This window comes from Chaetura pelagica, unplaced genomic scaffold (genome assembly GCF_000747805.2).
Source record: "Chaetura pelagica isolate M959 unplaced genomic scaffold, ChaPel_1.0 scaffold642, whole genome shotgun sequence".
In the NCBI taxonomy this organism is placed as follows: domain Eukaryota; kingdom Metazoa; phylum Chordata; class Aves; order Apodiformes; family Apodidae; genus Chaetura; species Chaetura pelagica.
In genome coordinates, this window is record NW_009952704.1 from 1484277 (window position 1) to 1500888 (window position 16612).

Below are 16612 nucleotides of genomic sequence, written 5' to 3' on the forward strand. Positions count from 1 at the left end.
CGCAGGTGCACGGAACTACCACAGTGGCGGCGGGACCGCGGCAAAGCACCGCCCCTCACCGTCCTGCCGGGCTGGGTCTGTCGGGGCTGTGCGCGCCCTCCTGGCGACCTTCTCTGCAGGACGCAGGAGATGTTTTTACTAATTCACATCTCGATGTGCAGGCTTAAGTTGTGTTGGTTGTAGGAGAGCCAGGCCGTTTGCAGAAGCTGTTGGGAGGCAGTAAATTCGCTGTCATCCTGGGAGCCTCTGGGCCTCGCTGCAGCCTTTGCTGACAGGCAGCCTGGGGGATGAAGAATAAACTTTTCCAAACCGTTGACAAAGGTGCTGGAAGCATGGTGTTATCTTGGAGTGTTAGCAGCACAGTAGTGCTGGTGGGGTAGTTTTTATACAGCTAAGTTTTTATAAGATGTCTCACTACATCGGACTTTTTCACCTCTTGAAATTTTAATAAGCTGTAGTTGGATAAAATCATTACAGCTGATTCACCAGAAGAGGGGGAACTTTTTTTTAGTGCTAGTGCAGGTAGATGGCAAATGTTAAGTGTTGCTGTAGTCTTGAATCAGTTTGAACTTTGTGTAGGTAATTTTAATCTAAAAATTAATTCTGTTGAGCATGTGTTAGCTCTGGTTAGGGTGATCTTACATGGAAATGCATCTTTGCATACACTTGTATTGATTTCATGAAACTAGCTTGAAAAGAAGAAGCTTGATGGGGGATGCAGGGCAAAAACAGTCCTGCTGGTGCCAAAGGCCTCTTCTCTAACACAGGTTTGAGGGTGCTGTTGTCTAGCTGGTGCTTCTTTGTATCACTGAGTTGCAGAAAAAGTCTTTGATTTTTCACTGGGTGGTTCTTACTGAAAAATGTGTGGGCGGTTTTGTTGCTTTAGCAATATTAATGAGGGATATTGGTCTGAGAACATTGATGTTGGCATTACTTCAGAGACAGTCAGGGATGTAGGTTGGGCACCTCGTATTTAAAGGAAATCATTACAGTTAAGTTGATGATCATGCCTTATCTCCTCTCCTTCACTCACCCCAGGCTACTTTTAGAAGCTCTTCTGCCCAGACACTGGTAATAAAAAAGATAACTCAAAGTTGGCAGAGTTATATTCCAGGTGATTGCTTGAGTGCTTTTTTGGCCATTGACAATCTGCTGAGGTTTGGCATCGTTTTGTAGCTGGATTTATCAGCTTTGATTAGGCCTGAATGCACCACCCTGGTACCTGATTGCAGCATGCTCTGTTGAACCCAGCTAGGGAGGAAGCAAATGAACTGCTCGTCTCCTGACCTTGGTGCTTTTGCAGGCTTAATTGTTGGGCAAAGGCTCTCGGATTTTCTGCTAAGAATCTGTAAAAACTTTTAATGCAATCTGTATTTCTAAAGCTTTAATCTTCCCCTTACACTGGTGTGTCTGTAATTGCTGTGCTGTTAACAAATGGTGCCATCTCCTCCTCCCAGGAGGTGGGTGGGCCAGAGCAGGCAGGCTGAAGAGATGGGTTTCATGTGATGCGTGTGTTGCATAAACCAAGGGAGCAGGTCAGGTGCTGGGGAGCTGAGCTGTGTAAAATCTAGGCAGAAGGAGAGAGAGGACAGGAAAATACATGGAATAACTACAGTCATTCTTCTGGTTCTGGCCTGCTGCTCACTTATGCTCTTCACCTTGGTAAGACATCTTACAGTCTGCCTTTCAGTGTTTGTGATATCAGACAATAATTATTTTTGCCACAAAGGGTTGTTTGTACACAAGTTTGAACACAAAGGATTTTGCTCTTGTGGGTGCCCTGAATCAGCAGGTGTTTGTTAAGTACAGTTTCTATCTTTTGCCTGAATTTTTTATCTGAAAAAGTACTCGTTTTGATCTTCATAGTTTGAGACCAAATCCCGTGCAAGATAGAAAGTAAGATAGGGTGCTTTCTGATGCTTTTCTGGGCTGTTATTGAATACTTACGTTCAAGTAAGGGTTTTTTCTAGTGGGCACAGTACTGACTCCATACAGCACTAACATAAGGGCTGCTCATGGAGTGTGTAACCACAGTGATTGTTCCTTCCACCAGTATATTTTATGTACTTTCATAGAAGATAACCACACTATTATTAGATGTATTTTATCAGATTATAAATGCTTTAGATTATAAATGCTTTGCCAGTTGGACACCTTCTAAGGTTGACAGAGAAAATGATGCACTCATTTTTATGCCCCAAAGGTTTGGTTTGCTTCTTCTTAAAAGTCAAAGGACTCGTATTGGACTTCTGTAAAAAGCAGCAGTTTGTTATTCCAAGGAATTGTTTTAACCTTTTCAGAATTCCTGCAGTTGTTGCTAAAACCTAGATAAAGATCTCTAACAATCAGTTAAATCCAAGAGGGGAAAAAGGCATGTAGTTTTCTTCAGTTAGAGGCTTAATAAATGGCAGAGGCAGGTATTATTGAACAGGATAAATCTCAAAATTTGTGCATGCTTGAAAACAGCCAACAATGGCTGAACACCATTTTGGAGGCATTCAGCCCTGACATGAGGCTTGTGTTTCAGGAGTGGATGTCAGTATGAACACACATCTCAAAGCAGTGAAAATGACGCTGAAGAACAGAGAACCCGTGCAGCTGGAGACGCTCAGTATTCGAGGGAATAACATCCGGTACTTCATTCTGCCAGACAGTTTGCCTCTGGATACTTTGCTAGTGGATGTGGAACCAAAAGTCAAATCGAAGAAAAGAGAAGCAGGTTAGTTTGTGCTTTCTTGGTCTGTGGGTGTTCTGCCTTTCTGTGCCCTGAATCTGAAGACATGATTTGAGTGTCTTAATGTCTGCCTTTGGCAGCTAGTTATTTTGGTTTTGAGGGTTTGATATTGAACTGGTAAGTCTGCCTTGCTCACCTTCTTAGCATCTCTAGAGCTTTCTTCCATGTACATGACTTTTCATACATCTCCTTTTCAAAATCTGAAGGTTTTTGAGCTTGAGTAGATCTTAACCTGTTACTGTCTCAACATTGACTGGTACCAGAGATTTACATTTCCTGTTCTCCAAATGTGCGTCCCCAGTTTGAGTGGGGAACTTCACATAGCCTAGTAAAACACAAAACAGCCTCTTTTGAACAGTACGGAATGTTTCACTAAAATCTCCGTGGATTTTGTATAAAAGTAATCTGTTGGAGAACAGAATTTGAGAGACTTGAGAATCTGAGGGAGTCCAGGCTGTATTTTGATGAGCAGATTGCTAGCTTTGGCTCCTGGTAGTGTCCCACTCTTTGCTCTTCCTGGAACTATTTTTTTTTCAAAAGACTGTTGAACAAAAACCTCTTCCTTAGAAGCCTAACAGCTTAGAGAGTAATTCAGTTTTAATCTGCACTATAGAGATTAATATCCAGTAAGCCCCAGAAGATCTGTAGGTTGTCTTCCAGCAGTATATATTCTGCCCAGTGGCTAATTGGAGCATTTTTAAAATAATCAGTTTTAAGGGAAAGCTAATTGTGCTCTAAAAGAATGTCATACCATTTCTCCTGTAATTAGTGTTTCAAGTATTTGGCTCTGCAGTCTTTGGTTCATGTTTGTGCTATGAATTGGTGTGCTTACCTTACTGAAATGGTGTAAGGAACCCGCAGGTGTGTGCATCACAAAGCACAAGAGTTATGGCTGCTGTCTTGATACAGAATAAGGATAAAGCTCCTGAAAGTATTTTGCTCTTCATGTCCATCAAAAATAATCTGACCATGTGGAGAAATTGGAGTATGGTTAGATTATTTTTGAAACTGAAAATGTGATGTGAACAAGAACATCACTATTTCTTTTTAACTTTGAAGAAAGGATGCGTGATGTGCTGTTTACCTCAGTTTGACACTCCTGCAATCTTCCCTGTACTGAAGCTCTTGAATCCGCTGCTTGCCTTAGTCTGTAAATGCCCTTGGGCTTCAGAACCATGTAAGGTGGTCTGTTCTTGGGAAATTGAATTGTCAGTGGAAGGCAGGATGCTGGCTGAGGTGTGAGGGGCACATGTGAGCAGGACCTGCTGCTGATCGCATGAGTCAGGGGTTGATGCTTCTCTGTGTTTTACAAAGTCAAACTATTGTCAGCAAAACAAGTGACATTTTGTTTTCTCACAAACTTCTCCTGTGCCTCTGCTTTGTCTCTTTGCTGCATTTCTAACTTAGGTACTGTCAGCTGGAACAGGGTAATACAGCTTGCTGCTTGCATGTAGATGCTACTGTGTGTCTCCTGCCCTGCCACCCACTTCCACAGAATTTTATGTTTCCTCCTATCTTTTTAAGCCTTACACTGATAAACCTGCTTGCAATTAACCAGTAATTTCAAAAGTTTATAGGGTGGCCTTGCAATATGATGGGACAGGTCGTGTTTCTCTAGGAAAAGGGGGTGAAATGACATGTTACCGCCATATGGATCATAAGACCTCCAGCAGTTTCTTGCAGCCTGAATTACTCTGTGATTCTGTTCTCCCTTTACCATTAAGTAGCAGTATTTAAAAGTAGGCATGCACAGCTCAAGACGTTGGCCTAAAAATCATGTCTGGAATTGGCAGAGGAGTCATTGAAAAAACATCAGGAGCAGTTTGGTGGTGGGATCCTTTCACGATTTTGCCTTCTCACATGGTGACTGAGAGAGGCTGAGTTTGGGAATCTCACAGCCCATTAAAACTGGCATTTCCCTTTAGCAGTGTACTTGATAAACCCCAGTGACAGCTATGGCAAAAAAACCCTAACAAACCCTTTTTCACTGTAATGTGTAGTAACAAAATACTTTTGTCGTACATATGCTTTTCCTGATGCCTGAAAAAGTAGATTTTTATTAAAAAAAAAAAAAAAAAAAAGGGATCCTAGTTCTCTTGTGAGACAGAGCATTTGGAAGCAGGCAGCTGTGGTGCTATATCCCCTTGTCTGCTGCAGTGAAGCTGAAGACAGGTGCCGGTCTGTGGAAGTTGTGTACTGAAAAACCCAAAGAAAAGGTGGAAACGCTGTCTGAAACTTCCTGAGCATTAACAGACTTAGTATTGTGACTTACTGCTTCCCTGCAATGAGACATTGTGTTGTTTATGCTTGATGCAGAATGCTCTAATCAAAATGAAAATATTCCCTGGGTCTCACTTGATTTATCCTTTTTGTTTCATCTGCTAAGTTGCTGGAAGAGGCCGTGGCAGAGGCCGTGGGAGAGGCCGAGGTCGTGGAAGAGGAAGAGGGGGCCCAAGACGGTAACTTCTTACCACGCACCTGCTACCAAATTCTGGGCAATTTTGGATATTTTTTTGTACAGGTCTTGTTTATGGTATCCATTTTTAATAAACAGAAATGTGAAAACTTTGTCTTTCCTTTGTTAGCGAAGTCTGGGGAGGGAGGTGTGTCCTGATTCTAGAGGCTGTTGCAGACTTAACATGTCTTGTTGGTGTTGGTTGTGATCTTCAAGGTGTCATCCCCCCAGAAGCTGTACAGTTACCCTCTTGCTTCTTGCTCTGGAGTGAGAAGCTTGTGTTTGTGTGTTTAACTATGTTTGCTTGAAATTATTCCCTCTTTTACAAGGCACTTGCCAGCTTCTAATGGTTACATAGTTAAGACACTATATAAAAAACCCACCTCCCATGCCTGTGTCCCTAATGCCATTCTGCAGACCACTTAAAAATTCATAGATACAATTTTACTGTTCTCTATTACATGAAGCTTAGAATTTAAACATGTTTCTTGCTTTATACAGCCTTCACATAGGGAAATTAACCAGTTCTGTGGAACTGCTGGATTGTTACATCTCACCATTAAAGTATATGTGGATACAAACTTTGTTGAGGCCAATTCTATGTTGTCCTTTTGGGTGGGGCCTGTGAAGCATCTTTATCACAGATTTATTTTAGTGTACTTAAAGTGCATCCCTAGAAAATACAAAGTACAGGAATTGGAAGTTCACTTCTGGAGATGAGAGAACTCCTGCAGCTCTGCTTTGCAGGCCATGTTTATCTCGGAACACCATCCTGATGACTTTTCCCTTGTAGGAAAGGGATGATCACATTGCAGGACTTGAACAGCTTGATCTGTTGATGAAATACAGATGTCATTTCAAATAACGTGCATGCTTGAGCGTGGCCTTCTTGAAGGGTGAGGGTATTTGCTGGTACTTTGGTGCAGGAACCTGCTGAGTTGGTTGGTCATGTTTCCATATAGGCAGTGCTACAGCAGAGTGGAAAAGAGGCACCTAATGTTGTGTAATGGGTTGATGCACTGGTTAATTTGTGCTATCTAGCATTGTATGAGCTCTCTTCTGCTTTTCCCCTCTTAGAGAGGCCATATTAAAGTCCAGCTTGTTACAGGAGAGCTTTTTTTTTTCTTCCCAAACCATTGTGGAACCTCCTAAGAGCACTTTTTGGTCAATATAGCACCCATGATTCTCAACTCTATAAAGTAGCTGCTACAAGTAATGGTTGCTGCTGTCTTCCAGAAGTGCCCGCTCACTGATGATGGGGGGAAGGTCTTCCCAAATCCAGCTGTTGGTGTTCATGCAACTGTTGAAACGCTTTCCCTCTTCAGTCTCTTCCTTATAAAAGTTATTAGAGCCCCCAGGGGGATGCACAGGGTGGATGCTGCCACCAGCAGCCCAATCACTGCAAGGGCATAACTTGGGTAATCCTTTGTCACCAGCTGCCCCTGCAAGGGAGAGAAGAAGGGGTTGGATTTGGGGGATCTGTGGTTTTCAGTGCCCCAGGCCTGGAGCAAAGAACATCTGAGAAGCACTTGCAGGCTGCAGCAGCCTGTGTTTTGCTTTGTCCAACCATTCAAGCTTAAAATTGACTGAGCTGCTGACAAAAATACTGGGGAAATCTTGTGCAAGCTTTGGTAAAGAGCACATTTTGGCTTGATTAATATTTCTTAATGAGATGGCTCAGCCCTGACCTCTGTCAGGTCTCTGCTGTTCCTCCCCTGGAGCCTGTGGGCTCGTGCTGACACCCTGTCAACAGGCCAGGCTCCCAACTGGGTCCCAAATCAGCAAAGACATGAAAACAACAGGCATCATTCATTGCTGCATGCTAGGAACACAACACAACACAATGTTGTGAAAGCAGGGATTACTTACCCAGTAGTAATTCCTCTGTGATAAATACACAGTGGTTCAACATACATATAAAAGCCTTTGGGCCACGAAGAAAAGTGTATATGGAAATTAAAGCAAACCAGAGTGGTTTCTGAAAACTATTCCAGCAGCAGCTCAGTTCCGTTAAAAATATCACTACATTTGTTCAAAATGCTACACTTTGAAATAATTTTTTCTGTTCAAAGAGTATTTTTAAGGTAATATGTGGGTCTTCAATCAATGGGAATAAAATGTTACTGTTTGAAGGGATCTATTAAGAATTGTAGTAGGAAGTGTCTCCCATTTTACAGAACCATGACATTGTCACTAGGTCAGGTTTTTTCCATTGCCACAAAATCAGGGAGGTGCCCTGATTTCAGCTGTAAGGCAGTTCTGTGGAATGCTGTAGTTAGGAAGGAATTCTGTGTCATTGGAGGAATTAAAAAAAAACAAAACAAACAACAAAGAAAACCCCCAAACCAGACCTATCTTACCTGTGTGGCATCCCATGCTTGGTATTGCAGTGTTCCTGTGAGGATATAGTCGGTGATGTAAAATATAAATAGGCTTATAATTAGCAAAGGACTAACAAAAGCCCACATAATTTTCCAATACCAGTTTGGCTTGCGTCCAATCATGGTGTAAAGATCTTTCTCAAATCTGTGTTTAAAAAAAAAAATAAATCACGTTTTTGAAAATAGCTGTATTTGTTCAATCGATACCATGATCCGAGTTATTTCAAAACCACCTATAGAGATAAATATATGGGAACAGAGAGTATAGTTGACCATAGGAGTAATGAGCTTGGAGGTACTGTCTGAAGAACCGGATCACCAGGGTGATACACTGAGGGCACAATAAAAAAAAAAGATAGCAGGGCTTCTAAGAGGATCTCAGTCTAGGTAAGAGTAGCTAGGCATGGGTACAGAGGGAAAGTCCCAACAAAATTCTGCCTGGGGCACAAGTTCAGACCGCTGGTGTAAGCAATACTGCTGAAGTAAAGTGGAGCTTTGTTTTGGGGTAGTTGAGCTGTTCTCACTGCTGTTATTTGACTGAAAACACCGCTTGTTTTGGGGTGGTTGAGCTGTTCTCACTGCTGTTATTTGACTGTCTTTGAGGAAGTACTAATTTTAGAGGTGACACCTAAAATCAGGCAGGAAACCTGGATCTGACTTGAAGGCCTTGAATCCATCAAGGCCCTAATGCCAGTCAAGGTGCCTGTACAAGTGTTGTACTTGCAGACTAACAAAGCAATACTGAAGCCTCTTCCTTTAGATGCCCTGAGCACAAACACCTCTGGTGCCTAAAAACCTTTCCTGGTGCCTTTACCCTCAAGGGATGACTTGGGAGAGCAGCAATGGGCAAGGTGACTGGCCAGACTTGGCAGCACTGCTGTGCTCACACTAAATTGCTGGGAAAGGAGAAGCAGCATTTTGGCAGAAGGTGCTCTTGAAACCAAAGAGAAGATGACCAGGGAGCAGTGTGTACTGCTCATGCCCACAGAGAAGGTGGCAGCCCAGCCTGGCCCCAGCCCTTTCCCAAGGCCCTGGAAGGGCAAGAGAGACTCCCCCTTGCCTCACTGATCCCACAGAGTAGGAGGAAAATTTATCCCAAGGTGATATTTTTGTTCTTGGCCCTGTGTGTCTTGGCCAGTGGTCACACCCCAGCTCTGAAGTAAGGAGGGTTCAAACTTCTACCTTCTTATCCCATAGATGTAGCACACAGCAATGGTCTCTACCAGCACGATGAGCAGCAGCGAGAGGGTGGCTGCATAGTCGTTGAATATGTCAAACCAGTAATTTCCAGCCTCCATGGTGAAGATGAGGCCAATCACACAGTTAATGAAGCACACAGCACCTGCATGGATAAAAGAGGGACCCTGCTGTTAGACCTGGAAATCTTATTGTGGGTAGGAAAATGTCATACTTCTTGTCACTAAAATGCTGGTGGGATTTCTGTCAGGGAGCAGCTTTCTTAGAGGAGAAAGACATTTTTGCCATTTGGAAAAGACCTGTCTCTCTCTGTGTGTGTGAGACTATGCCAGTGCATCTTTAAACTGCTGCTCCTTAGACTTGCACAGTCACAGCACATCATCCCAGCAGGGTCGAGTTGATTGACTCTTGATTATAGGCTTGTTTGGGGCATGTGCAGCATCTGCTGTCAGTGCTGGGCATCCAGCTAAACCAGGTTTTAAGGTGGGACAGCTGCCTGAAAGCAAGTGCGTATCACTTTTGCCCAAAGACTCAAGTGGTTTGCCATTGGGATACCAGTGATGGGACTGAAGAGCCACTCACTGGAGGTGTTTACTGGCCCTTTGAGTTTCACTAGGAGGTAGACATGAGTCTGAAGGAGTTGGGAGTGTGTTGGGAAGCCTGCCAATATACAGCTCCCAGGGGAAGGTGCTCTACAGCTTGGGTAGGATTTCCCAAGGGCAGGCAAAAACCTTCTGGAATTGTATTTGATATTCTCTGCTCCACCTGAGATCAAAGAGGACCCCCTGAATGGTTGTGGGGCACCAAAGCTTTTGCACACACGTGCTCTCTCCCTGCATGGGCTCTGCTGCTCGTGGCAGGTGCTCACCTGAGATCACCTCCTTGGGGAAGCGGGCAGCGATGGCCTTGCTGTCAGTCAGCGGTGTGAGGATGGCGGCGGTGTTGCCCAGCATGCTGCCGATCCCCAGCATCAGCAGCATGGCAAAGTAGAGCACGGAGTACAGCTGGGGCACCTCCATGTTTTTGATTGCTTCAGAATAGACTATGAAGGCCAGTCCGGTCCCCTGGACAGCCTGCCAGCAAGAGGGGGAAAAGGAGGGAGTTACAGGCAGCTCCTCAGCTTCATAGAGGACACAAGAGTAGTGACATGTGAGACTGATACTCCACAATGACAAAATACACCCGTGGTGGTGGCTCTGCACAGCAAAAGCAGATGTTCACCCATTTATCCAAACAGGATAGAAACTGGCACAGTTCTGCTCATAGCAAATACATTTGCCCTGTACCTTTGTGACCTGCCCTGTCCCACAGCTGGAGCCAGCAGTCTGGCTGCATTTCCCCACAGCTCAGTTGCTAACGAGCCAAGCAAGCTCCTTTCAGGGCTGAGCCAGTGCCCCCTGCCCCATCCTGAGGGGCAGAAATGACCCCCACCACAGCCCTGACCAGGCAGCTCCGGGGGGTACCAGATGTGCCCGTGTGGGGCTGAGGGGCTGCCTGGGCTTGGGAGAAGAAAAGGTAGGAGAGCCCAAGCACCAGCACAAAGCAGCAACTCACTGTATCTAGTTCAGCTTCCAAGCTGCAGTTTTTCAGCTGTGGCAGTAACTGTGTGTATTCCCGCGGGTGCGTGGCCATGAGATACTCCTTCATCTCCTTCAGGTTGTCTGCTGTTAAAGAGCCTTCCTCCAGGTCGAAAGCATTGATCAGCAGCAGGATCACCCTGGGAAAGATGATTAGAATTGAATGTCTTTCAGTACAAGGTATAAAAAAAACTGATGCCAGCCCCTACACAGGGATGCTCTGCCTGCCCCAGGGCTCTGGTCTCCCCAAGTGTAAGTTGTGGCCATGGTGCTTCCAGAGAGGGCTGGGATGCTGGCAGCATTGTGCTCATCTCTGCTTTGGAGAGAGCAGCTCCTGCACCCAGGCTGCTGCTCTCAGGCACCCAGGAGGGAGCCGGTAGGTATTTTGGGTGCCAGCCAGTGCTGGCTGGTTTTTCTTCCCCTTTGCCCTCCAGTCCCACGTCCACACCCTGCCAATTTAACGAGCCTTTTGGCAAGGAGCAGTGACTAGCAGCTTGGTTTCCTCTCTCATCAGCTGATAGGTTGGAAGCTGTAAATGCAGGAGTAAAAGCGTAACCACCTCGGGCCCTGTGCCAGGGACCTCATGGAAGCTTGCTGCCTTAAGGCACGATCCTGCAGGCTGCTGGGCACCTCCGGAGCATCACTGCTGAGGAGGCTGAGCTCCCAGGTGTCAAAAGGCACACCAGCTCAGACCTTTCATCTCAGCCTTCACCACTTTAAATCACGCCATTAGGTTTATGCGAGCAATTTCCGAGCTGGGCGTGGGGCAGCACTGGCAGCACCCACAGGCTGTTATTTATTTACCACCCCTCACCCCTCCCTCCCGCTCACCTTCCCCAGAGTGGCCTGTGGTGGAAAACGAGTGAAATGCTCTTACTTGTTTATACAGCTCTCGTAATTAAACGTTGCCTTGAAGCCGTAGATGGAGAAGGTGACGATGCTGGCGAATACGGAGGTGGTGCTGTTGATGAGCGAGACGAGGACGGCGTGTCTCTCACAGTTGTTGCTGGGCTCGTTGTAGCTGGCGAAGGCGATGAGGCTGCCAAAGCCCAGGCCCAGGGAGAAGAAGATCTGTGTGGCAGCGCTGATCCACGCCTTGGGGTTTGCCAGCTGCTCCAGCTGCAAAATCAGATGGGGAGAGGGGCAGTGGGAAGCTGTGCGCGGACAGCATCCTGCTGGGATGGAGTGGGGGAAAGTCCCCTTCGTGCACCCCTTGTGGCTCTGGCATTTTTTGGGCAGGGTTACTGCTCAGTCTGAAAGTAACACAGATGCTAATGCTAATGGGCAGGTGTTTTTCTGCAGAAGAAAGCAAGCAGCTTGAAAGCACCACGGCAGAACAGCCTCCAGCAGCTCCCAGACAGGGCTTCAAGCTGCCTGACCTGAGATACTGCTGCAAAAGTTCAACATAAGGAACAGGATTATTACCATCTTTTAAGATCCTATACATTTAGTAACTGAAAACATTTTGTGAAATACTCAGTATAGTTTTTCTGTACCTTTGGTGTGAACATGTAGACGAGCCCATTCACAGCTCCATGAAGTGTTAATCCTCTGATGAGGTATATGATGAGAACGCAGTATGGCAAAGAGGCTGTTACGTAGACCACCTGGAGGAAGGAGAGGAAATAACCTTGGTCTAAACAACACACAAGACTGGCTGTAATAGATCAGCTCTTTCTCCCTTACAATAGTGGAAATGCTCTATGTGAAGTTTTTGTAACCTTGTATTAGTCTTTGAAGAAATATTTTCAGATTAATCCAGCCTTAGATTTAAGTTTTAGAGAAACAAGTTCTTCTTATTAATAAAAGACCCTGTGCTAACATATCCACTGGTTTGGATTGGGAAAAAAAAGAATAGAAATTACATTTAAAATACATGCAGCATTTACAAACTCCGTTCTGCAGCATTTAGTGGAGTAACACCAGCCTGCAACTGTCTCTCAAGAGTGCATTAGTAAAAGGTCATCAGTCATCTGCTCTAGGAGGAAGGTGAGCAGACATCATCAGAGGTCAAAAAAACATTTTAATTCAGGTGTGAAAAAGACTTTTAACTTAACCCAGACAGCAGGATGGAGAGAATTAAATCTTTCCATTGTTTTCCATTTATGAGATTTTGAGCAAACCTTTGAATTTGAATCTAAGTGTTTAATCTCCATGCTGGAAAGAGCTACATGCAAAAACTATCCCCCCCACCACAAAAAAACCCAACAAAACCCACATCAAAAAACGTGCCCAATGGTTCACCCAGAAATTTATACAAAAACTCACAAAACACATGCCTTCCCAAGCTCTTGGGAAGAGAAACGAATGGGCAATTCCCAAACATTTCCCCAGTTTACACCTGCCTACACTGCCAGTGGACACCTGCCTTGTCACACACCTGGAAAAGCAGCAGCCTCCCTTTCACCAGCAGGACAGCCCACTGGGGCTACGGGGGAAGCCTCCCTTTGCTCCCTCTGAGGATACCCTGCCTTCACAATGGCCTTTCAACCTGCCTTGGCTATTGATTTGTTTCTTTTCTGCCCACAAAGCCAGCTGCAGCAAGTTTAACAGGTTATTCTTGGTTTACAGTCTCTTGGCTTTCTGCGTTTGGTTAATACGATTTGGGGATTAGAGCCCTCAGCTCACTGCTTAGTGTGGGCTCAGCCAGGACATTGCTTCTCCCCCCCCCCTTTCAGAACTTCCTCATAACTTCTGCTGTAAATAAAAACTGAGCAAAAATGCTCAGTAGCCACCTTTTCTTTCTTCTTCTTCTTCTTGCAAAGACTGAGGAACAGACAAGGGGGTTTGAACCAGATGATCTTTAAGGTCTCTTCCAACCTTAACAATTCTATGCTTCCAGGACATGGCTCTGTGGTGGCAGGCAGCTTTCTGCAGGGCCAGCAGCCTGGTGGCTGGTTGTGCAGCAGTGGTGCCTGCATTTAAATAACTTCTCTGATTGTTTGTTTGCTATTTTAGTATCACTCAGTGCTTTGGTTGAGGCCTCTTCAGTTGCAACCCCACAGCAGGGCTGGCTGGTCCCATGGAGACACCCCAACCCCAAGTAACAGCAGCCTTGGCTGCTGCCTTTTCATAGAGTGACAGAATCACAGAATGGTTTGGGTTGGAAGGGACTTTAAAGATCATCTAGTTCCAACCCCCCTGCCATGGGCAGGGACACCTTCCACTAGACCAGGTTGCTCAAAGCCCCATCCAGGCTGGCCTTGAACACTTCCAGTCAGGGGGCACCCACCATTTCCCTGGGCAACCTGTTCCAGTGTCTCACCACCCTCATAGTGAAGAATTTCTTCCTAATGTCTAACCTAAATCTCCCCTCTTCTAGTTTAAAGCTGTTACCCCTTGTCTTATCACTCCATACCCTTGTAAAAAGTCCCTCCCCAGCTTTCCTGTAGCCCCTTCAGGTACTCAAAGGCTGTCTCTTCAGAGCCTTCTCTTCTCCAGGCTGAACAGCCCCAACTCTCTCAGCCTGTCTTCATAGCAGAGGTGCTCCAGCCCTCTGGCCATCTCTGTGGCCCTTCTCTGGACCCTCCTCATAAGCTCCATGTCCTTCCTGTGTTGGCATCTCCAGAACTCGACACAGTACTCCAGGTGGGGTCTCACCAGAGCAGAGTAGAGGAGGAGAATTGCTTCCCTGGCCCTGCTGGCCATGCTGCTTTTGATGCAGCCCAGGACACAGTTGCCTTTCTGGGCTGCAAGCACCATTGCTGACCTGTGTTGAGCTTTTCATCAACCAACACCCCCAGGTCCCTCTCCTCGGGACTACTCCCAACTCATTCTCCACCCAACCTGTATTCACAGGTGCAGGACCTTGCGCTTGGCCCTTATTTGGCACTTGTTCCTCCTGCCCCTGCCCTGCCTGGGCGGGACGAGGCCGTGCCCCCCTCTCACCTTGCCGGTGGACTCGGTGCCGCGGAGGATGCAGAGATAGACCACCAGCCAGGCCAGCGTCAGGCAGAGCGCCTGCTCCCACTGCAGGCTGCCGCTCTCCTCCAGCGACGGGGAGATGTTGAGGGTCTGTCGGTACCAGAAGTACTGGGTAGATGAGGTCTTCTCACATTCTTCCTCGTAGCCGGTGCGGTTGATGTTCAGGGGGCAAGTGGCCCACGGCAGAGGGTCCTGAGAGGAAGGAGAGAGGCAAGGGGCAGGTGCCTGCTGTCAGCATGGTGGGGAGAGCCAGGGGAGGTGAAGGCAAAGGCAGCTCTTTGTCCAGGCCTTGCTTGTCCCCACATCGTGCTGCCAGAGCCCCTCCCTTGGTCCTGGCCATGTTCCCTGCAGACGACCCTCTCCCTGAGGACTGAGCCCCTCTGACCCTCTCCCCTGGGGATGAGCCTCCTGATCTTCTCCCCACCCCAGGCTGCAGGACAACGTGGCCACCAAGGCTCAAGGCCTCACAGGGCAGGCCTCTCTTCATGAAGAGAAGACACCCCGATAAACTTGGGGCAACCCCAGAGTAGGATTCCACTGCAGGAGTTTTTTCCCCGGAAAAGCCCTTGGAGGGATTCTTGGAGCTTTTGGTCCCCCCACACCCCCCCTCCAGTGTCTGACAATGGTGGAAGGCAAGGTCCAGCACCAGTGCAGCTACCACCAGCCTCCATGGTGCTGCTGGGCACCCACACACCTGGAAGGAGTGGAAGAGGTACCAGAAGGCCCAGGCGTTGATCACGTTGTAGTACATGGAGAGGAAGAAGGAGACGACGACACTGGCAACGCCTGCAGGCACGAAGGGATGTGCTTGGTCAGCAGTGAAACCCCACAACACCCATGGCCCCGTAACACTCAGGGGGGCACTGTGGCCAGCATGGAGAGGGGGCTTTGCCTTCGCATGGCCCCACGCACAGGCCCTTTCCCCACTGCAGCCTCCTCCTCCTCATCCTGCTCCCATCAGGGCCATACTGTGCTGGTTTTTATACCTTAGCCCCTGTGGGCATGACTATTCAATTTATCGTTACAAATAACATGTGCATGTAAGTAGATTAGTGACAGTTTGGGCTAATGGGGTAATTTAATAACATTCTAATGCAGCTGAGAGCAGACATTGGTAAAAGGCAGCAACGGTAGGAAAGACGTAATTTTATCACTCAATGTTGAGCTTATCGGGATGATGCTCTTGGGGTCAAAGCCCAGCACGGGCAGCCCCAGGGGCTGAGCTAAGCCCTGACCCTCACACCATGGTTTCGACCACCTGCCTGAAGGCAGAGAGTCTCACACCTCTGTGGCTGGGGACCTGGTACAGCGAGCCAGGCTGTGGCTCCAGTGCCCTGTGAGGGATGGGGTAAACACATGCTGTGGGGTATCTGGACCACCACTTTGCTCAGCCTGGTGAGACCCAGTAAAACCCCACCTCCAGTCTGGCTTCTGCTCTAAAAGATACAGCTCTCCATTCAAAATCATCCCTCTTGCCCAGGTGCTTAGAAAATAAGGTTCCAAGCTGAGAACATACCGACACCACAGAGGTAGGGACTTATGATTTTCCAGGCACCGATGCTGCCCTGACGCATGCGCTGCCCCACGGCCAGCTCCAGGTAGAGCAGTGGCATCCCCTCAGCAATCAGCATGATCAAATACGGGATCAAAAAGCCACCTGCAAGAAAAACCCAACAGATGACCTTCAGCAGATCAGCAGCATAATAAACACCCGGTTGTCCTGATTCAATTTGTGGTCAAATCACCCCGTGAGGTGTCCCAGGAGGTGGCTGGAGCTGGGTCCTGTCCAGGCACCTTGTGCACTGAGGGCACGGCCCAACCCTAAGGGTTATCTCATGGGGTTTCAGATAGCATTCCAGATGCCGATGGACGCCAAGCACCTGGGCATGGGGAATTTTCCACAGGCACTTGGCAGCACTGGGATTTCTGCTGTTAAAATGTGCCGGTCATCACCCCGGCGCGTGGGGCTGCTCAGGTGCTGTGCGGGTGGCTTGAGCAATGTTGGGGGCTGGGGCTGTTAAAGGGTAACTAACTGCCTGCCAAACCTTGTGAAAGATAGTGAACGGAACAGGATGAGGGAAAGATTTACTTTGTGTGCCCTGGTCTGTAGCACAGCCCAAGCACTCGATGAAAAAGTAACAGCAACCTCTACATTCAATAGTTTTAAGTAACATGGTGAACACTGGCCTGGCTTAAATTAGAAAGCAAAGCTACAAAAACTCCCCCCAAAACCCATGCAGAGCCCTCAAATGCCAGCAAAGTCTTTTCTCCCAGGGTTCCACCTGCAGGAGCAGACCCTGGAACAGAGGCACACGACTTTCCCCTGTCCTACGTCTGCTCATTC

General features: G+C 47.2%; 2 protein-coding genes across 2 annotated transcripts in view; one reads left to right on the forward strand and one right to left on the reverse strand.

Annotated features, from left to right (window-relative positions):
• The window catches only part of LOC104385636 (small nuclear ribonucleoprotein Sm D1-like), a 6326-nt gene extending 1129 nt beyond the window's left edge, over positions 1 to 5197 (forward strand). Inside the window, exons 2-3 of the mRNA XM_009994115.1 lie at positions 2515 to 2719; positions 5121 to 5197. Of these exons, the coding sequence (XP_009992417.1) occupies positions 2515 to 2719; positions 5121 to 5197 (282 nt within the window). The remainder of the gene's footprint in view (positions 1 to 2514; positions 2720 to 5120) is intronic.
• Positions 5198 to 6481: 1284 nt separating this feature from the next.
• The window catches only part of SLC6A20 (solute carrier family 6 (proline IMINO transporter), member 20), a 13752-nt gene continuing 3621 nt past the window's right edge, over positions 6482 to 16612 (reverse strand). The window contains exons 2-11 of the mRNA XM_009994104.1: positions 15785 to 15925; positions 14963 to 15054; positions 14233 to 14460; positions 11841 to 11951; positions 11222 to 11463; positions 10322 to 10484; positions 9636 to 9840; positions 8753 to 8912; positions 7550 to 7715; positions 6482 to 6631 (exon numbers count right to left, since the gene is read on the reverse strand). Coding sequence (XP_009992406.1) covers positions 6482 to 6631; positions 7550 to 7715; positions 8753 to 8912; positions 9636 to 9840; positions 10322 to 10484; positions 11222 to 11463; positions 11841 to 11951; positions 14233 to 14460; positions 14963 to 15054; positions 15785 to 15925 — 1658 coding nt within the window. The remainder of the gene's footprint in view (positions 6632 to 7549; positions 7716 to 8752; positions 8913 to 9635; positions 9841 to 10321; positions 10485 to 11221; positions 11464 to 11840; positions 11952 to 14232; positions 14461 to 14962; positions 15055 to 15784; positions 15926 to 16612) is intronic.